General features: G+C 32.7%; 1 protein-coding gene across 2 annotated transcripts; it reads left to right on the forward strand.

Moving 5' to 3' along the window:
* Positions 1–243: 243 nt before the first annotated feature.
* Positions 244–18,832, forward strand: LOC143253207 (uncharacterized). Of its 2 annotated transcripts, none has more exons than XM_076506672.1 (4): positions 244–482; positions 11,671–12,616; positions 14,744–14,803; positions 17,811–18,832. In XM_076506672.1, exons 1-4 carry the CDS (start codon positions 354–356, stop codon positions 17,996–17,998), a joined length of 1,323 nt encoding a protein of 440 aa, XP_076362787.1. In that variant the 5' UTR covers positions 244–353; the 3' UTR covers positions 17,999–18,832. The 2 variants fall into 2 exon arrangements, with proteins under 2 accessions (XP_076362787.1, XP_076362786.1); XM_076506671.1 differs by lacking the exon at positions 244–482 and adding an exon at positions 977–1,920.
* The last annotated feature ends 5,042 nt before the right edge of the window (positions 18,833–23,874 follow it).

Here is a 23,874-nt window from a genome sequence, read left to right on the forward strand (position 1 = left end):
CTGAAGTAACTAACCAATAACAGTGCTCAGGGCGATGACGTTGACTAGGACATGCACAATACACACACTGAACCCCATTAAAACTGTAATAATTCATTGATAAAACTGTTGTTAGGGGACATTAAATGTTTAGATATACTTGACTGAACTCGCTGCTTGGATCAGTGGCTTCAAGAGTTTAAAAAGTGAACATTTGCGCGCTCACAGAATTTCCGAAATAGCGGTACACGCTATGCCTTTAATCAGCCTATTCTAATACAAGTTAACGTGGTGGGCGATAGCATAGACAGTGTCTCTGAAGCGTTGATTGTCCGTGAGCTCTATAAAAACTCACTTTGTATTGAGTACGGACTATGGATAGAAGTGTATTTTTGTTAATGGGAACAAATCAAGTGCTTGAAGACGATCAGATAGTTCCGGACTGCGTTCTACCACTAAAAATAAAAAGAATAGAAGGATCATCCTTAGATTGGAAAAAACCAGTAAGCTAATTTCTTTAAAGATAGTACAATAGTATTAAGATAGAAAAATATTTGTATAACACATGGTGTATTATATATATATAAATATATATTTATACGTAGTATTACAGTTTTAAGCAACATTTGTAAATATTAGCAAATATCTATCTCTCGTTTTTATATACACATATGTATGTATTTCAGGTTTTACAGCACATATGTATTTTAGGGTTAGATTAATCGAGTTTAACCTGATTCACTGCAGCCATGTAGAAGTACCCTGATAATAAAATTGGTCTTTGCTTTTAAGCAGTCCTTAGTTTTGATAAGCCAAGTAAGATTGGCTTTGTATTGGGTGAAATATAAATATATGAAAATAAGATCCCCAATTAGTAAATATGCAGGACAAAATTTCACATACATACTGATCTTATTAATTAACATGTGGTTGGGAAGGCGTTTAAGCTGAATTATCAAAGGCAGAAATTCTCATGTGGGAAACAAATGAAAGGGGACGAACGTTTTTCCATAACATGTAAAAAGATTCAGAGTAAAAGTGGTTGTCTAAAAATGAAATGCTGAATAGGAAAATAGTGATCTCAAGATTAGTTTCCTGCAAATTTATATACTGGTTCTTGTTACAAGATGTCACTATCGTGAAGGAAGAAATTGCTAAAATTATATCTCGTACATTTTACTCTGTAGATTTACATAAACAACGTAGAATGAAAAAATGGTTTGAAGTTGTGTTTGGAATACAAAATAGAAATCCGAACTTAGCACCTGGTATGCTAAATTTTTCAAGTGTGTGTATGTGTTGGTATTCTTTATATATTTTTTGCTATGTTAGTAAACTATTGTATACACATAGAGAAAGATAATGCTGTAGAAACAAAAGAAAATAAATTTATAGGAATCAAAGTTAAGGGAAAAGTTTCTTGATGGGTTAGGGTTTCTGTGCTGGTGTTAACTTGTTATTCGTGTAAAAAAATTCCTGTGGAATTTGGTTTATGTTTTTTTCTTAACGCATGAGTAAGGTACGAATTAAAGAAATATATTATTTTATTTTCCGCGTTTTAATAAGCGATTGCATAATGTTTATTTGGTAAATAGAATAGCTAAGAAAAACAAGTAGATATAGTAGTTAGTAGTTAAGGCCTAACAACTTGATCGTCACGTCCGTCTGGTCAAATCTATGTCAATCTATTGCAAGATCGCCTAAGGGCCAAAACTAATAACCATTAGTTTTCTTGAAAGGGGCGGATGCATGACTCATACATTGGCATTTAAGTCAAACCATTTTATTGACATTTTTGCAGCTTCTTCGTCCCATGCACTGGTTATGACACACAACTCTTACCGGAACCCGAACTACGATGACTCGGGATGTCTGAAACCGGTTACAAACGATTATATAGTGATGAAATATATGTCTCTTACCAGTGTAACAATTTTGCAAGTAAGCGGAAAATTATACGATTAATTTGCTGTTTCCTTGTCTTCTATGTGTGTGCATTTTAATATTATGACAAGAATTTTAATTTATTTTTCATAAATAATGTTAGACGAGGAATGACACACAGTAAGTGTGCTCTTGTTGAATAGCACAGATCTACACAAGGTAATATCTATTGTTCCGTCCGCTGCTGGGAATCGATCCCGCAATTTTAACATTGTAATTTCACAAACTTACTGTACCAAGTAAACTAAACTTTAAGTTATAAAATGTGAAATTATGTATTTGTTGAATTTGTGCAAAGCTGTTAGATGGCTGTTTACGTTTGCCATCCTAATTTAGAAATGATAGACTAGAGGGAAGGCTGCTAGCTTGTCAATACCACCCACGGCCAATGTTTGGGGAACTCTTCAACGAAAGTGTAAGTTGATGGTCACAGTATATCGCCCCTATAGCTGCAAGAATAAGTGTGTTCGGCGTCGGGATTCGAACCCGCAACATGCAAATTGCGAATTGAGATCCGTTACCACCAAGTTATGTCAGGCCAATGTAAAATTAACAAGAGCTATAATGTAATTCAGGTATCTATACAAGTTTAGCAAGTACTAAGCTAAAAATATTTGTAAATTTCTTTCTCTGCTTATTCAAATGTCTTATTTATTGTTGTAGATGACTTCATTGCAGAGAAAAAGACAATATCCGAGTAATAAGTGAGTTCAAGTATTGATAACAAATTGAACATTAAGTAATAGTTGGGAATAAAACAAGTGTTAGTCAACAATCCAGTAAATATTCTTGTGACACTTAGTTGTAAGTGGAATAGTTTTTATCTAAATCGATAGTGCTTTTTAACATTATGCATAATACAGGAAGAGAGCTTGCAAAAAATGTTCTATTTGCTGAGGCCAAATAGTCAACATTTGACAAAAAAGTTTTGTTCTATGGGGAAAGTAGTGATATACGCGCAAAGAAAAATCGTAATGTTATACGCTAACAAATTTAATACATACATGTATGTGTACATATTAATTTTGTTTGTGTATAATTACACCTGTCACATGTATGTTTGGTCTCAAAGTTTTTGTCTAGTATTTATATTATGACAGATTAGGAATAAGAATATATGTATTTGAGTTATTGTTAAAATGTGATAAAACCAAGCCACGTGTCCCCTCTCTTGCTATAAGCTTTGCCAAATCGTATACTCAAATCTTATAATAAGGATGCCACCAATTCAACGCGGTTTCTAAACTTATAAACAGCACAGTATGTGTAAGAAAATATTAGTTTTCTTAATGACACTCGTGTGTGATTATGACGAATACAGATTGCTGACCGATTTCTGGCACACGGTAAATGCTGCTATGAATTTCGAGTAGCTGCATTCTTCAAGATAAAAGAATACACGATGAGTGTACTGGTATAAAGGGCAACTGCCTAATGTAGAGAAAAACAAAAAAACATAAGTGTATAGGACGACGACGTTTCGCATGTCTGCAGTTTTTCGTCTGCAGAAAAAGGAAAGCTTCCGAAATGCCATACTTTACACTTATGATTTTTTTTTTCTTGACAACAGACAGTTGCTGTCCATTCCAGTGTACTCATCACGAATACTCCACCGGAACAATCTCTTAAAAATACACAGAATACAGTTTGAAATGCATGCATTTTATTCTCCTAAATATCTTCTTGTCATTTGCCTTCGGTCACATAAGTCATACAATACGTGAAAATATATTTAACACTTGTACTCAAACAAATATGGTGAAGATTTGAAGCCGTGACAAACTTGATATTGTCTCCATTGAACAACTGGCCTGTAAAATGGATAAGTAACAAGCAAAAGGGAAAAAAACCCCATCACAACCATAGGAAATATCAGTTATCTTAGGTCTAAGATACCACGAGCTTATCGCTAACTCACCCATGATTTTTGAAAACTTAGTTTAAGTAAATATTTACCACGGATTAACTTTAAACACAAACTAATATCAGGTACTGTTGTCAAGGTATGGTTTTAGTATGGAGAAATATGCGCAGAACTATTTCCCTGCACTATATCTCACTTGAGATATATGTGAAATACATTGAATAGCTTTATACCATATTGTACTTTGTTCAGTTATAATATTCGAACGTGGGATTAACTCTTACTACAGTAGAAGAGTTTCGTTATCTGGAACTTCTTTGATTATTAGATTGAATAGTCCCATTATAAATGCTAAAACGAGGGATTTTATCACAAAAAATTGCTATTTTTGTCATGTAGCTGAAAGTCAGTTGTTGCTAATTTTGAACTTTACATTGCAGTTTTTTTCACTTTATTAAACATAATCAATTTTGAATATCACAATAAAAATATTACTCACAATATATACAGTTGCCTTTGGCTGTATCTTAGTCAATAATCTAGTTAGGGTAACATGATCCACATTCTCATTGTATAGCTTAAATACATCGTGATATTGTAATTTCATCTTTGATGCCGGTTTAGTCCGGCATCAATATGTGTACGTATATTTTCTTAGGCAAATGAATCAGATATTTTTTTATGTTAAAGAGAAATTTAAAAATGGTAATTAGTATTTTAAATTATTCTTAAAACAAATGAACTTTTTCTACATAGAAAAAATTATTGCTTACAAAACACATAAAGCAATTATAAAGTCTGAGCAATTTAAATGTAAGTGAATAATATTTGATTATAGATAGTTTTATTTCAGATAGTATCACACAGTATCATTAAAGTTTGCGTATCTCAGTCACAAAGCAACGGAATCCTTATTACCTTGAATACTTAGGTTTGTAAAAGTTTTAAGATTTATAATTGTTTGTATGTTAAAACAGTCATAAATCGGAAAGGCTTGGTAATCTATTTTTTAGACAGTTGATTTTAAAAATGAAAAATTGTAATTTTTAAATATAATAATTTTAGGTTAGAACTCAGAAGTTTGGGCACGAAAGTGCACATAAAATATACTACTTTTAGATTCTAAAAAGTGAAACTTAAAACCCTACGTGTATTCCTTACTAAAATAAAACTGGATCACCACCCACTAGTCATCACCACCCATGCCAACTCTTGGGCTATTCTTTTACCAACAAATAGTGGGATTGACCGTACATTATAACGCCTCCACGGCTGAAAAGGCGAACATGTTTGGTGTGTGACTAATACGTAACACATAGCATTAACTAATAGTTCGTAACAAACAACGTTGACAAAAGATGTAATGTGTTTAGCCTCCCATTCCTTTTTTACTTTATCGAGACACAGTAATAATTCTAATGTTTCATTTTGATATATATATGTATAGACTTTGAGCTACTGCCTTTGCCTATTAATTGTTACTGACAGTTAATGATAGTTAGAGTTGTATATTTCATGAATAAAACGTAGTCCTCTCTTTAAAGCTTATAAGTAAATTTCTCTCAACTGAAATGCCAAACTACTGTTTCACGCTGGTTCTTCCTTTTCCAGGTATTTTATCAACCTTAGTTCTTTTTCGAAGTCTTGATGTTGAAACAGGAATTACCAAATTGTTCTTTATTGTGCTACTGTTTCCTTACGTTATATATTCGGCGATTTCAATTATATTCTTGGTCTCCCCTAATTTATTACTGGTTTCATTAGGACTACACCATTAATGAGTGTATTTGTTTACAGTATTAACACAAATGTATTTTTGCCATTGAAGAAAACTATAATATTTTCAGGCTTTTATTTCTGGAACATATAAATTCAGATATTTTAATAAGTACAGCAACAAGTTGAAGGTTTTTTTGTTTTTTTTCTTTTACGCAGATAATGCTCCAATGCTGATAATATTTGTAATGAAATGCGTTTGAGAAAACTATTTTCTAGAGTTTATTGCTAGTATTTATATGTATGATCTACTGTTACCAAAACCATTCCGCGTTTTCATTTCAACGTCTGTTTACATCTTTATACGGTGTTGACGAGCAGTTATATGAAGTGCAGTAAAAAGAAAGAGAAAGATAAGATACAAAGCTACGATACTTTATTAGATAAAACATCAGAACTATGCCTCGGACTAATTACTAGCAATCGTCTCAATGATTTGTTTTAATCGAAACGTTACTTTTTTTAGATCTGAGAATCCGTTTTTCTCTTTATTAGAACGATTAAGCGACTACCCAAAGAAAGATGGCGTTAAATGGCTTTTACATGATGTATACAGTAGAAAGGGTGGGAAGAACGAGTTACTCACTTTGATAGATAGAGGAGCAGAGATTGAAGACGGAACTACAAAACAGAGTTATCGTGTTTCTCGGTTCCCGCGTATTTCCGTGAGATACGTGTCTCGTTTATGTCCCACGTGTGCTTTTCGTAAGCTTTGACTACACGTTTCTTCTTGGTACATCCATCTTAGACTTGTCGTGACAATCACGGCAACGTTTACATGGACCACCTGTAGAAGATCCTATCTAAACTCGACCTTCTTTTCCCGACAGAAAAGAATGAACCATTCCATGTTATTCTTTCTTTTTGTCTGTCTGTAATATTCTGGTAGACACTCACCCTTTCTTCTTATATCATGTATCATCATTTTTTATCATATTTCAAGTCACGTCAATGAAAACAACACAGGTAAATAATATAACTATTGCAAAAGAATTTGCAATAAAGGCTAAGAACGAAAATGTATATAACAGCGAGGATACCCAACTAAGGAAACAATTTATTATAATTTTATTTTGTTTGTTTGTTTTGAATTTAGCGCAAAGCTACACGAGGGCTATCTGTACTAGCCGTCCCTAATTTAGCAGTGTAAGATTAGAGGGAAGGCAGTTAGTTATCACCACCCACGCCAACTCTTGGGCTATTCTTTTACCAACAAATAGTGGGATTGACCGTAAAATTATAACGCTTCCACGCCTGAAAGGGCGAGCATGTTTGGTGTGACGGGGATTCGAAACCGCGACATTCGGATTACGAGTCGAGTGTTTTAGCCATCTGGCCATGCCGGGCTTACAATTTTTATAAGTAGGAATATAAGCTAAGTATACTTTAACAGTTATACTGACTGTCAGACTCATTTCTAGTTTCGCTCTAAGTACATAACCTACGCTGATCGAAAGATGGTATTAATTACAACAGTAAGTAGAATTGTTATTCCACATTCATTGCGTTATACACTTTTCATATCCGTGATATATAATTTAGTTTGTGTGTCGATATTAAAATAATCAAAGCGTTTATTGTCATGTGTGTGCGGTTAAAAACAAAGGACCTATAGAACATTTTTTGTTTGTTTAGAAAAAGAAGTACGTTGTGAAAAACAAAGTTAAAAATGTAAAATATATTGTAATAATGTTTAAGAAATAGAATAACTTTTGAAGTTAAGAACACTATTTTCAAAAACAGTTTAATAAAGTTTTTAGTAAACTTAAAGGGGTTAGTAATGGCTATGCCGGTTCAAAAAATTGATTTAACGATCACAGGGTAAAGCCACACCTACTGACAAAAAACAAAGGTCTATACACAGCAAGCTGCTGAAGATTTATGTGGTTGAGAAATAACTATTTATGGAGTAAACGAAATACACACACACATATATATATAATAATGATTTATCATTAATTTTGTGTTCTTCGGACGCATATTATTTGTACTAGCTGTTACTTAGTTCGGTTTGTTGAGCACCTGATGTTACACTTAGTAGTTCTGGGACTAGATTGCTCGGCTACATATCTACTGATTAGGAACCAATCCGGTGTTTACTTTCAGCGTAAAAAGTAGTCATAATACTGCATTTTATGAATAAGCAACTTAGAGAAGTATATGAACATTTATCCTAGTAAGAGTAATTAATTCGAAGGGAGAAGTTTAATAGTTGTAAGATTTAGTGAAATCTGTCACACACAGTATTTCCAACGGCAAATACGTTTGGTTTGAATTTCAAGCTTAGCTACACGAGGGCTATCTGCGCTAGCCGTCCTTAATTTAGCAGTGTAAGACTAGAGGGAAGGCAGTTAGTCATCACCACCCATGCCAACTCTTGGGCTATTCTTTTACTAACAAATAGTGGAATTTACCGTGACATTATAACGCCTCCACGGCTGAAAAGGCAAACATGTTTGGTGTGTGACTCATACATAATACATAGCATTAACTAATAGTTCGTAATGAGGTTATAGTAGATTTACGCGTGTGTTACATACGTTTACATTTTCCAGGACAAGTGACTTTTTTAAATGATTCTTGTGAGAAGGATTTTAATTGGTTTTGTTTGTTAATTTCCTCCCGAAGATATTCAAGATCGGTCTACATTAGTCGTCCCTAATTTTGAAATGACATATTAAAGTCAAAATGGAAAGCAGCTGGTCAGAACCACCTAACGCCATCTTCTGAGTCACTTTTTACCATCTAATGTTGAAATTGGCCATCACATTATAAGGACCCTATGGCTGAAAGACCAAACAATTTTGGCGACGGAGTTCGATCCCGCAACTCGCAGAATCTAAGCCGCGTGCCCTAATATTAAACTAGGGCATGCTACGTCCCATGATATTAAAAATAATTATAATAAACATTTGCAATACCAAAGCTATAAAGACACACAGAAAACACCGGAAATGTGAAATTTAGTACTCTTGTTTTAAGCATTACAATTATACTATCTTATTACATCATTAAGAAAGCCCACGCTAAGAAGTTACTGTTAGTATTAAGATTTCAAATTTACCATAGTTGTACATATTTGACATTGAGGATTTTAAGTACAATTATATAAGTAAACAAAACAGAAACATTCAACTTACTTTCTCTGGTATTCTAAAACTGTAACAACTGCGTGTTATATATCACCTTTATTGTTAAGCATAAAATTACACATTGGTTCTGTTCATCGCAAATATCGAAGACAGATTTTTAGTCTTTTAAGCTCTCAAATTAATCACTTCGCCAGCGGGAAAATTTTTATAGATATATCATAGAAAAGAAATATCACGTTGTGCTCGTAATGTTAGTAAAGTCATATTTTAATGAGAAGATAAGTAAATCATTAACCTAGAGAAATTTAAATGAATAATAATAAATCGTTTTATTAACATTCAAAAGTATTTTCTTAATAAGAAGAAAACCCTATAATTTTATTATATCTTATTTCGGAAATATTTTCTTGTTTAAAATTGTGAATGGTGATGCGTATTTTTGTTAAAACATTCTTTTTGCCTACAAAATTAGTGACCATTTAATTGACAATGATCATTTTATAAACACTTTTTATGTATAAATACACTAGGTTCTTTAGATACAAAGAATACTAACAGCATAAAGTTTCATATGTTGAATCGGATATTCAAAGTCTGCAATAATTAATTTACTAATAAGGAAAAAAAAACACAACAGAAAATGTTAACAACCTCAGAAAAACCCGTATTGTTTTATATTAATATTAATAAAATATTTTGAAGTAATTAAAATAAATTGTTAATTGTTCAGTCTCACGAAATAATGTATTATTTAACTCTCTTAATGACAGTCTTTTAGTAAATAATTGTCATTTTCTACGTAAAGCGAACGGTTGTGAATGTTGTTAGTCCCACGATGAACAGAATATGTTGACGTTTTTCAACTCATCTTTCCCTTAAGAACCTATACAATGGACTTATGGACTTTGAAATCTGGTGAAAAACAAACCAAACATTGCTATAAGTTTAGATAATGTTTAGCTTTTATAAATCCATATATCCTAGGTTGGAGTAACTTTTAATTATAGTTGGGTTAGGGTCTCGGATATAGAGTTCTATGGCTATCTTGCAGGCTTCAGTGGTTGGAACTTCTGTAAAGAGGGATATAACATCGAAACTGGCCATTAAGGCCAATGTAGTAGCATGAAAAAAGCCAACACAATTTCACAAACAATTTATTCCTACCTACGTAAAACCGACTCACGCACACCGCAAATATACGGCATCCCCAAACCTCATAAACCAGATTGTCCATTACGACCAATAATGTCCACATATGAATCGTTTAATTACAATCTTGGTAAATACATAGCATGGGCATTCTCCAAATATGTAACATCAGCCAGCTCATTCATCAAAGACTCTTTTAATTTCAAGTCTAATCTAAATCAACTTAATCATAAAGCCTTAGTGGCCAGTTTCGATGTTATATCCCTCTTTACAGAAGTTCCAACCACTGAAGCCTGCAAGATAACTTTTAATTATGTTTGAAAAGTGTATTTCAAGTTTTGTGGCAACAAGTTGTGAACTGAGAAATTCTAAAACGTTAAAAATATATTCGAAGATGCAATGCTTGCAAAAAATCTGCTACGTGTCCTTGATATTTACGTAAAAAATTCAGATCAGTGTAGTGTTTTAAGTTCTGAACCTCATCGTGAAAACATATCGAATCACATCAAGTAAAAACAGTCATTTGTAATTATCAATGATTTACTCAACAAAATTTGCAGATTTTATCGATAATGGAGTACTTTTGTTTTTCGATCATTAATTATTTTTTTTTTGTAAAAGCTGGTACTACGTTATATTAGAACGTTTCACATAAACGATATTCTTAAAACACCACACTTTAACGTTGCTGACGGTTATCTATCAAAATTCTATTGTATTTTCCAGCATAAATTTAGTCTAAGTATCAGTTATGCTTCGAGCGGGAGGTTACATTTCCACACCGGAACTTCCTGTGTTATCTTCCTTCCTCTTCATGAAAGAATCTACAGTCAGCAATAGAAGAAGACATTGTCTGTGTAACTGTGATATTTCGTTCGAAGTTGAAATACACACACATAAATACTTGAATGTACGTGGTGAGAAATTGGCCAATCAACCTATTTTATGCAAACTGGATAATGATTGCATCTGAAAACGGCCTGCTACTGAAAACTAACACCTACTCAATCAATTTGGCTGGCATCTCAGATATCATTATACAGTTTTCATTGTGCGGCTAAGTATAGATCCGAAGAAATGAAATCAGTAAGGTTTATTTCACAAGCTCTATGATAACAAAATATAAATGACCATCTGTTTGTGATGGTGTTTTTCAACCAGCCAAAGTCATCGAAGAGGAGCCACAGAGTGCACGACGAAAAAAGAAAACAAAAAAGAGGAGGAAACAGACAGAGACAAATTGACTGAGAAAAAAAAACATGAAGTTAATCTTGCAGACAGACATACTGAAAATGAAGTAGAAAATACAGAAGCATGGCGTCACGGTGGTTTAAAAATAAAATAAAAACCAAAAAAAACTATGAGATATTTCCAGTGCTATTTTTTTTTTTTTTACTCATGGAAAACTGTGAATATGTTATTTTTGAATAAATAAATATACAAGTTATGTAAATACCTTTAAATTCAACTCCTTTTTTTTTCTTCTGAAATTATCTAACACTCCGTTTTAACGAAGAAAATAAACATATTGAATTGTTGGAGCTGCAATGATTTATAACCTGTAATAATAAAACTTTAATTACATGATATTAATACGTACATCTGTGTTTTGAAATTCCAGTAAATAATGTGAAACTTTCCGAAATGTGCACTGTATCAAGTGAATGCACAAAACTGTTATATAACAGTCAAATATAGTATGTATGCGTGACAGTTATAAGTACTTGACTTTTATCGACGACTTATTTCATTACATTTTGTGTTTTTAATTATTACATAGTCTTCATACTAAACAATTTCATAATTGTGACCTAGTGAAGGTTATCCCACAAAAGTTTTGTTAAGAGCTTTTTTTTTGTTTGATAGGTTGGCGCTGAGCTTGACGCTTATCTCGGTAAACAGCACGTGGAGGAATTGGCTGTGCAAAAGCCCCGTAGGGTGAGTGCCTCACAAGTAGACGAGTTTTTCGAAGAACACGGAGATCAGTGGACAGCCACTCTGAATAACGTCATCGGTTGTACTTCATTTGGTGCCCTTAATTCCTCATACGAAAAGGCCTTCAACATGAACGATGTCCATGTTGCTCCTGCAATCTTTAATCAGCCCCATGACCCTCGCCAACACCAACACTGCACTGCTTCACAAGAAAACTCCATTATAAATGCGATAAATTTAATATATGACAAACATAATGACGATGTCTTTGTGAAACCAGCACCTGTGCCAACCCAAAATAATAAATTATGGGAAGACATTGCTCACTTCTACAAGTTTGACCCTGACAACATGAACTTTCCTCAAATCAAGACAGAAACCGATTCCCTGCCTTCATGTCCGTACTCCAACGATACTTCATTAGATCGTAATTGTCACGACCCCCTTTTAACTGCCATAAAGCAGGAGAAGCCTTCTTCTTTATCTGACTTAATGCCTCAAGTAACATCAACCGGGAACTATTCAGCCACATCAGGGACTACTGGTCCATTCCAAAACTCGAACATGCACCATAGGTTATCTCAGACATCTTGCAACAGTATACAACCTTACAAATTCACTTCTATGGGTCTTCATTTCACCATGTCCCACGTGTACACACCACCCACACCACCTAACTCCGAACCAGGTAGTCCTTCAATGGAGACTCTGTCTTTGCAGAGCCGACGGACTCCACCTCCCCCGTATCCAAGCTCTTGTCAGCATAATGCTTCATCTTCTAGATCTTTGCTGCTTCATGAAGGCCATCAAGTGAAGGCCAACAGGAGAAACAATCCAGAGCTTGAAAAAAGAAGGATTCACCATTGTGATTATCCAGGTAAATTCAGAGTTTTGTAGCATTTTCACGCAACTTAATTTTCTCGAATTTTAACCTGAACCCATAAAACACTTGCGTAGGCTTGATAGAGATTTAAGCTAGCTAGTATATTAAATACCTTATTGGTTATCAATAGCATACAAATAAATTGTGGATATGCTCATATTTTATTTTAAGAATTTAAAATTAGTGATATCCACTGTGCTTTGAAATGGTCCCCCTGCTGGTACAGCGGTAAGTATACGGAGTTACAACTCTAAAATCAGGGGCTCGATTCCCCTCGGCGGACTCAGCAGATAGCCCGATGTGACTTTGCTATAAGAAAATACACACACACTTTGGAATGATTTTTTTTTCAAAGCTTGCCATAGAGAAATGGCAAGTACCTATAATCTCATTACGCTGGAGGAATTTTTATTATAATAAATGTAAAATGGTTAGTGAATTTCAGTATATTGTGAGAAGTTACGTTGAGTTCTTGTACGTTTTAGGATCTGTAAACAAATCAGAACTTTTTGTCTGATATTATTTTATTCGTAAGATGCTTTACTCGTTTTGTTTAATTAGGAGAGACGGCGTAATCGTATGAAGATGTCATCAAAGTCATATCCATGCTTTTAAATTATTATTTGTTGTCACGGCTAGCATTGCTTTTGGTGATTAAAATGACAAATTTATCTCTTATGGAGATAAAAAAAATTGTCTTATTGGTTTACAGAATAAACGCTTGGTTTAAACTATTTTACAGAATTATTTGTTAAATTATTTGAAGCATATGATATTTATCATTTCAGATTTGATCTCTCTCATTGGTTAATTTCTCCCCTTTCAAACAAGTTAATACCAAATTGCCCCATTTTTCTATCAGCTGCATTACGGATAATTTTACTTTTTGCAAACTATGCATGTATAATAGTTTAGGTAGTTTAGGTTATTTCAATGCTATGTTTGTTTGTGTTTATTAGTACTATCCCATTATAATCAAAATCTAAAATGTTTATTTTTCTCCAAAATAACAACAATTAGAACAAAATGTTGCATTACTACTTTTCTGGCTCTGGCGCTTGAAAATTTCTGGAAAGAGGTACTCGTTTATTAATAATTGTTTAAAATATCTGAAGTAAATAATATGAATTTTACTAAAAATGCTCCTAAACAGTAGTTAAAGACCCCTAGATATTAGTTGGGACTTGGACTAACTTAAGTTAGCAATGAAAAATCATAGACGTTAACTAGTTAGCCACCCTGAAACAGTGACTTAAATATTTTCAAAGCCGTGATGATCTGCAAGTTGTTATAACTGTAATGGAGTAGAAATATAAGCTGTTCTTATGAGCTACAATTTTACATTAGGGTTTCGGGAAGAAGTTGTATTTAAACAATTACGATATTTTGATCATTCTCAGGTACATCGCTGTAACGAATTATTTCCAGCATTTATAATTTATTTTTACTCCACCGAGAACAGTTTCTTGTATTCACCATACTGTGTAATATAATAAACATGTACCTGATTTAAATCGTAATGAAAGTAATAATAAGCAGTATTTATCTAAATACTATGTAAACTATTTAGATAATTGTACTTACATTTTTATAAACGTAAGTTACCTTTGTGAGTACATACAATGAAGAAGTTTTACTATCTTCAACATATCAGTAACATTACACAGGATACTCTAACCAAACTTATTATAAACATCTCAGTAAATTTGTTGTTTTTCCTTTATGTTTTTTAGCAATCATTCCGTAATAAAATATTTTTAACAGCGTGCGTGTTTTCTAATAGCAAAGCCACATCGGGCTCTCTGCTGAGCCCACTATCGAGTAGAATCGAACCCCTGATTTTTAGTGTTGTAAATCCGTAGACTGACCACTGAACTATGGAGGGGGGCGATATTAATACCCTAGTGAAGACTATTTATTGGGGTGACTGTTGATTTTTGAAGATTTTCCGTTAACATTACCGATCTTTTCAAGTGTTTTTTGTGTGTTTATAATTTTGTGGTGGGTAGCTACACCATTAATTTTGAATGAAAATACTTCACCAAGTGTTAACTTTGTTTTTATTTTTTAATGATTCTACTTATGGTTTATAATAAGCAAACCTTATAAATACTTTTGTAGGTTGTACTAAAGTGTATACCAAAAGCTCTCACCTTAAAGCTCATCAACGAATACATACAGGTAAGTGAACAATTTTTGAGACAAACGATACTGTCAGTGATTAACAAACAACTAGTTAGTATGTGTCCAGTTATTTATGTGACTATCTCTTTTGGTTTTCATTTGACTTATTATTTGGCCATTCAGGAAAGTTCGTTTTTTTGCAAATAAGTTTTTATTTATTATTAAGCACAAAGCTACATAAAAGGCTATCTGTGCTCTCCCCACCATGAAACCCGGTTTCTAACAGTATAAGTTCACACACATACCACTGTGCCACCTCGGCTGAAAACAAGTATTTAATTCAAGTAAAAATAAACATTTTAGCTCTTCGGATAATGTGTTTGAAAAATCTCGGTTTGCTTTTTTCTTCACTGATTACCTGGGGTTTGAGTGAATTTCTACTCACCTCATATGACTTGCTAATAAGTACCTTGCTAGAAGTAGTTAGAGAAAATCAAATGGATAACACTCACATGTGAAAGATTTTGTGTTCGTCTACAAGAAGTACAAAAATTGGCTTACACACACATGCAAAATAATAAATAAGAATATGATGCTGAGCTAGCGATCGTTCCACGACTTTGTTTGTGAGAGGGGAACATGAGAACCAGATAGCCTGTCTACTTGAGATGCGTCTGATTTACAGTACACAGTAGAGCGATCGCTCCTTGTATGGGAAGTACCGGGTTCGATTTCGAAAAATGCAAACATTAGATTTCCACGCTCGTACAATATATTTACTAAATTTAATTTTTTTAGCTTATTAAACTTTGCATTTACGGTTGAATCTGTGAGTATGTGCTTTTTGTTCTATTGTTATAGCAAGCCTGGCGTATTGGTATGGCGAACATTGTGTGATCTGTGACTTATTACTGACCAATTTATTGGAAACCTCGTTATTTGATTTACTTAGATTAGTTACTCTGTTCCAACAGAACATATATTAGAGTTAATTTACATACATACCCATAAATCGAAATTTGTAGTTGAACTAATTTAAGACGTCAGATTAGGTTGTGGACCCTAAGACTCTCATCTGACAGTTGAGGTAAGGACATCGACATTGTGTAACGCATACTGAATTTATGGTGGGTTTTCTATCTTCGTTACTTAGTTTGAGGTAACGCTATTGTTACTGAAAAAGTACGTGCCAAAAGTCGATTTTGTAAAAAGTGAACTCGACGGGGAGTACACATTCATTTATCTCTCAACAGGTGGTTGACAAGCCAATTTGGAGTAAGCGTTTAGGTTACCCGTAAAATATTTCCGTGTTCACTCTTCATTACTAAAATTGACGAATAAATAGGTCCTTACCACAGATAGAAAATATCAACAAATGTTGCAAAATCGGTCATTTTGGTGATCTTCTTTATATAGTCTAACAGTCGTTAATACATGAGTAAGGAAGAACATTATGCTATGTCAAAATTCTATCTAAGCCTGTAATATGTTCTACCATCACTAAAACTTTTTCTTATGCTTATAAGTCATTGCTTGTATACTTACTGTTAATCGTAGATACCATTGAAAACAAAACACAAAACGAAATAAAACATTCCTTATCAGTAAAATTTATATTTTCGGTTTGTTTTGTATGTTTCTATATATAATTATGATTAATAACCTAGAAAAGTAAGATGCATTGGACACTCTAAAATAATTTAGTTAATAATACAAGACATAAATGGATTGACATAAGTAATTCTTATGCACAATTATCTGAAGATGAATTAGTACACTTTGAAATATTTATAAACTAAACTTCGTTAATTTCATGGAAACTTTTCATTTAGTAGACAATTTGCTGAAACTTACAAATAGACGGTGTTATTTTCAAAATTTCTGTTTTTAAAATGTTGACAGTGTCGACAAAGCAGATGATATGTTTCAAAGCTTTATAAAAATATGAAATGTAAAGCAAGGTTACTTATATATACATTCTAGCATATAGAACTTATTACCTTATGACGCTTTTTGCATTAAGTTATATATTTGGTCGTCCAGAAATAAATGTCGTTTTTGAACTGCGAAGTTTAGAAAAGTATGAACCTAACAACTCTGTAAAGCATGCTTTAATCAAAGTAGCACCATTTGCTTCAGCACACTTTTGCCAACGTGTAACGATGCTGTTTATGTTCCTGCTGTAGAAATCAGAGTTTCTATGGTCAATGAATTCTCTGAAAGCTTCTTCTGTAGCTGCCTGGTTTTGAAAGCGTTTATTGTTTAAAAAGTTGTTAAAGTGCTTGAAAAAATGAAGGGGGTAAGATCTGGAGAATAAGGTGGATGAGGTAGAACTTCGATTCCAAATTCCTTCAATTTTTGGAGCATCATCTTTGACAGGTCTATTGACGCCGATTTTGTTGATCTTCAGTCAGGTCATGCGGAACCCACTTATCGAACTTTTTCTCCTTTCCAATCGCAATCAGGTGGTTGACAGTGCTTCATTTGCTTATGCCAAGCTTTTCTATAAGCTCTCGTGTTAGGGTCTATCTCAACTGCTTCTCTTAATGTGTTTTCATCTAAGAATGGCTTCCTTTCACGACCTTTGGTAGTCTTCAAGACTTTCATCTCTATGTTGAAACCTTTGGAACTGTACGTTCAGTAAAAGATCCATGGCCGAATGCCTGGTTGATGTTCCGTGTAGTTTTGGTAGCTTTTCGTCCAAGTTTGAAGTCGTAGAGGAAAATCAGATGAAAGTCCTTCTTGTCCATGCTGCCTTGGGGTTTGCGAATCTTACTCTAAGTAGAATTGAAACAGCAGACAATTAAGACACCTTGTAAGTGACAAACGTTGGATTAAACCAACCAACTAACGATAAGTTACTTAATATTCAGCTTCTTACTATCATCGTGAGAATACCGACATTTATTTCTGGACAACCTAATATACCATACTGAATTTACAATACTCCGCTAAATATTAATAGCACTACGATGAGTAAAGAGACTACATGGAGTTTTACCCTTTTTTAAAATTTAACTAGCTATTACAGCAATGCTAATCTTTACTTTTTTATCATTTTCAGGAGAGAAACCTTACAAGTGTCAATGGTCCGAGTGCCAATGGCGTTTCGCACGTTCTGATGAGCTTACTCGCCATTATAGAAAACACACGGGTGCAAAGCCTTTCAAGTGTAAAGTATGTGAGCGATCATTTGCACGGTCAGATCATTTAGCTTTGCACATGAAACGCCACTTGCCGAAGGTGAAATGAGTGAGAGAGTAAAAAGCAAAACAGTCGAATTCGAAGGAAAACAAAACAAGGATTAACCAGCTGTTATCTTCTACAGTGATTTGATTAAAAGGCCTTTGTGATAACTTTACCGTTGTGGAAGGGATTTGTAAAATGAGTTCCGAACAAAAGCTGTAATATTTACTGAAGAACTGAATTACAATAAAAGATTTTCATTTGGGAAAACCCGTTCTGTAGGTGACACAAGCAACCTGTGATAATATATTTGTTTCGTTAGTAATTCGTTATACAATCTTAAACAGGCTTGAATTAGTAATATCATGTTAATGAAATTGTTATGAAACGTGCCATCACTCATTGCTGTAATTACTATAGTGCCATTTAAATTAGTTTTAGAAGCATCAGATTAGTATATAACTAAAAAAAAATTTAACTTTCAGACAATTTATTCTGTGATTATTATTACTACTGCGTAAAAACAGACTAGTATTTTAGTATGAAGAAAAGCTGGATTACAGACATCCACAGACTTAAAGTATTTGTTATTAGCTATTTCGACTAACACTGCTAGTTTGGATTTCTTATACGGATTATGCTTATTTTTATGAAAGTTTCGGTATCATCAGATTTTTGTAAAAAGCTGTACATATCTTAATAATTTTTCAATTCCATTTCAATATACTTGATTACTTCTGTCTATTAGGATGATTAATTATTTGATATTATATGTTGCAAAACTGGGATATATATTTTGTTTCTATATGAGTTTTAATAATATGAGGTGAACAACAAACCCTTTTATACATGATTGTAATATAGAACTATACTAAATAAATAACACTTTTTCATCATTTATTCCCAAGTGTATGTGTATTTTATTGGTATTAAAAGTAAATATATACATCTTAATGATTTAATGGAAATTTTATTGCAGATGCCTGCGTGTGTCATAACTGTAGTGTCAAATATTTATGATTTATTTATTATCTACACGATATACTGAGCATGTAAATATTTTTTTAAAAACTATTACTATGTTATTGCTGATATACCAGTTGTAAAATACAATGTAAAAATTTTATATTTTACTCGTATTTCTAATAAACATTACATTTTGAAAAAAGAATGTTTTCCTATAATGTAGTTTTGAGTGGAGTATCATAACTTTTTAGCACTGTGAGAAAGAATTTGCATGTTGCTTTATATATGCTTCTATTTATTAGATCACTATGAACAACAAAATCACAAATGAAAAACAAAGCCGAATATACGCTTCAAATATCAGGGAGCAATTTTTTCTACAAATAAAGCTTAATGCAAACACTTTACTTATATTTCTGAATTTTATTATCATTTGGCCGTGTCTTGTGTAAATATTTTTTTATAAAAATTTAAATTAAGAAATAGTTGATTGATCTTTATATTTTAGGCGTATTTTCACAAATATATGTTACAAAAATTGTTATTTTGTAACCAGAAGCTGTGCTTAAACTTTAGGAGTTTCTGACCTGATAGTTTCCTCATATTTCACATTTAATTACAAGACTTTTAAAATGCTGTAAACTCATGAGATTCGAAAAAATAATATACGTTTTTATGTAATAAATGAAGTATGTTCTAGTGATTCAATATGTTCAGACTTTTATAACTCTATAAGATTACCAAAAATATTTTAATTTCTAAAGAACTCTATCAATTAACAATAATTTTTCTATTTCTCCACAAACTGTCATATCCTTGTGGTTCATGCAGTAATCTCGAACCACATGATATATGAATTGTAATATTTGTTGATTTCTTTTTAAACAGTTAAATCATTGAGGATGCGCAGAGCTGATGGCGGTTTAGGTTTTGTGTTCTGTTTTGTTTGTTTAAACCAGTATGAACACGTTGTTCTTTTTCATTTTTCAATAAAAGATCGAAATATTTTGGGCAAATATATATGTATTGGAAGTGATTATGTTACTAGTTTAAGGAAAGGTGGGACTTGCTAAGATATCAAATAATATAAAAAGTATCACTTTTTCACCAGCGTAATCCCTATAATGTTAAAATAACATAATATCATTTCAATGACATAAAATAAAGTAAAATGTCATAAAATTATAATAAAAGCGCAAACAATTATCCTGATATTTCTATTATTTTTATTTTAAAGTAAAATGTGAATTTTTGACAAATAAAAAGTAAATGGTAACTAAAACAGACAATCATTTATCATAATAAAACAATAATAAAAACAGAAACACAATCTGTAAAAGTTTGTTTCTTCGCATATTTATAGAGTGAAGTTCTTTTTAAACCATTTTATATATATTGAAGGTTAAGTACGGTGTGTTAAAACAATATTGAATATGCATAACAAGTAGTTAAGAGGCAACCACAGTCTATATAAATTCGTAGTGGGACAATATGTAATTGCGAGTCGAGCACCTTATTTAGTAAGGCATGCCACTCCTGAATTTTTCTGAATTACAGATATTAAACTACGTTATCATTAAATGAAAGTAAAATATTTAATTCAAGCATAGGAGATGGCGGAGAAATAGTTTTAAAATATTGCAGTATCAAGAAGTAGCAGATATTCACGTGTAAGCGTGTCAATAATAAATTATGAAATAATGATAAAAATATCTTCAACATATTTAATCTATACAGTGTAATAAATCATGGAAATGCTTTTCTTCCCTTTCTGTATATTGAACAAATGTGTTATAAAAATAACATAGAAAGCAGTATATATTCTAAAGTTGAATAGTTTAAACACATGGCTGTTCATGTTAAACGTACCTTGAGTGTTATTCTTTCATACTTTCAAGAACAAGTGTTACTTTAACGATACTTGATTGAAATGCTTTCTCAGAAAAATATAATTCCTTAACTACCCGCGAAACATTTGAGGTAGTTGAATGTTCCTTATTCTATCATTTTCACGCACTCCATTTAAGTTACTCTTTATTTCAGGTATTATTTGTTAGATCGATAAATCTAACTTAACTTTATTTAATATAACTACATCTACAACAAACAGTACAGTAATGTGATGGTATTTATAATAGTTTACAGAGTATGAAAGATATATGAGCATTCAACGTATGACACAGTTTTACGAGTTGACACAAGTTGAAACACAAGCAATTAACACAGCATTACATCCACCACTATACTGGTACAGATATGTAGATGACACGGTTGCGGGATTCAAATCTACAGAACACATACTTAATTTTTTCAATCACATTAACTCTATACATCCCAACATTAACTTCACATGTGAACAGGAAGAAAGCAATCAAATATCATTTCTTAACCTCAAAATTACCAGAACCGACACACAATTCAAAACAGAAATCCACCGAAAAATCACCCATATTGGACTATATATTCCTTGGGACTCAGCACATGAAACAAAACAAAAACTCAACATACTAAGAAACCAAATAAACACAGCCATAAAACTATGCTCACCAGATAAAATTAACGATGAATTAGACAAAATAAAACAATACTTCATCAACATCAATAAGTTTCCTCCACAAACCGTAGAAAACATTATACGCACACACCTAGACAAAAAGCAAAATCAACCACCAAATACAGCTCACGAATCAAAAAAACCACGAAACCATATACTGCTGTATACCATATATTCCTGACATCAGCAAACAAATAACCAACATTTGGCAAAAATTAGTAACAAAATATGACATTCCAGTTAATACCAAATTTATTCAAAACCAGGCACAAAACTGAGGTCTATACTATGTAAAACTACACTGACAAACACCACACCAACATTATTTATAAAATACAATGTGATAACTGCCACGACTTCTATATTGGAGAAACAAGTAGAAAAATGGAAACCAGATTCAAAGAACATAAAAAGTCACCTTCACACGTTTTCGAACACTGCAAGTCAAATAAACACAACATAACCATAGAAAACACTCAAATACTAAATAAAGAAACAAACATAAACAAACGCAAAATTAAAGAAGCCTTACTTATACAACAACTTAAACCCAAAATAAACCAATATAAAGGAACGCCTTTATACCTATATTAATATAATAAAATAAATAAAATTATATATTCAAACATCTAATACCGCCCTCTACATTTCGACACACAGTTACACAACCCCTTTCAAACATGTGGTCAGCTTCCGGTCAGTTACCTCTTTCTTTGTGAACCTGACGATGACCGAAGAAGGTCGAAACGTTGTTCGCTCTTCTATGTAAAATATTTTCTCAACCCAAACGAGCCGTTTTTGCATATAAATATGTAACAGAACTACATTTTAAAATTGTTTGATGTTTGTAGATAGTGTGATGTAAATGAAAATTGATAACTGTGGTAAAAAGTACCTAACACTCTTTTTTAACACGGAAGCTTCATATATAAAGACCGTAAAGATTTATTCAGATAGGGATTTACAAATTACAAAACTGGGATATTCCTTGTTCTTAATTACATTGGGCAACAAAGGTATATGAATCAACTTGGGCCGCCAAGACTATCCTAAGAAAGAAGTGCAACAAGTCATACCCAAGCCATGGTAAGCAAAATACAAAGTTTTGCAACAGATAAGAAGTCTTGAACATAAAGATCATTACCAATACTGAGCACGTGCCTCAGACAAGATAACACAACTTAAGCAAAAGGGATTCCCGTTTGGAACAGCGGAACAAACCATGTGTATTCAAGCTAACTTCACAACATCCCCGTTGAACAGTCGCATGTATCACAAAACTGGAGAATGAAACAGATAGTCATGCTTTTCTATACGAATATATACCGGTCTAATCGTCAAACACAGAGTTTATGGATTTCTGTGCTACCGAGCTATCGAAATGGGTTCAGGAAAACCATTTTCCTCGTACTCCAGATGAAATATGGAGAACGCCCGTCTTCACAACAATCATGCAGGGCAGTTTCCATCGCAAAATTATCCAAAGCACAACATTTCTTCCTACATATTCTCCATATTTCATCTGGAGTACGAGGAAAATGGAGAATATATGGAGAATATGTAGGAAGAAATGTTGTGCTTTGGATAATTTTGCGATGGAAACTGCCCTGCATGATTGTTGTGAAGACGGGCGTTCTATAGAGCATGATCGGGCGTGGTGATGACATAAACAGGATGAAGTTTCAAAATGGTTGTAATTTCTATCTCTAGATTCTCCTATATTTTGAATGAACATCTATATCAATATGAAATGTATGTTGTGCAACACATGAGCTAAACAGCCATGTTGGGAACTTTTAAGGACGAGGTAAAAAGAGCTGTTTATCGAAAGAGAAAAAAATAGCCTGGCAGAAACACTGTCGCCTATGCGGCAACTCTTAACCGAATACAAGATTCACTCATAGCGTGTTCAGCGACATTTTGTGACTCCTACTTTGAAGCTACCGAGTTATATTTTGAACAGATAGACCATATTATAATTTATACATAATATATTGCTACTAAAATCCAATTAAACAATAAATAAACATGTATCGGGTTTTAAACTTCATTTAAAGCTTAGGTTCTTACTTTTTCACCCTGAGGTCCTGAATTAATAGAAATATTAAATAATTAGCCACGGCGATGTACCTTATTTTCATTGCATTTACTACTTGAAAAGATTCTTAAACATAAACAATGTTGTATAGTTCTCTTTATTGCATTAAAAAAAATTCTCTTTCTGAAAATATTGCTTTGCTAGTTGTCAGAAAAGATTTAAAGAAAATATGTTGGAGGCTGCATGATGTAGTTTTTTAAACCATAATTCAAAAAATACTGGATTGAAGTGTTGTATTACTTTCAATTTACTTTTTAACAGTAATGTAATTTCTTACACTAAACTGATAAAATAAGTAAAACATAAATTGGGTCATCTAATCAT

This window comes from Tachypleus tridentatus, chromosome 6, assembly GCF_004210375.1.
Source record: "Tachypleus tridentatus isolate NWPU-2018 chromosome 6, ASM421037v1, whole genome shotgun sequence".
Taxonomy (NCBI): Eukaryota; Metazoa; Arthropoda; class Merostomata; order Xiphosura; family Limulidae; genus Tachypleus; species Tachypleus tridentatus.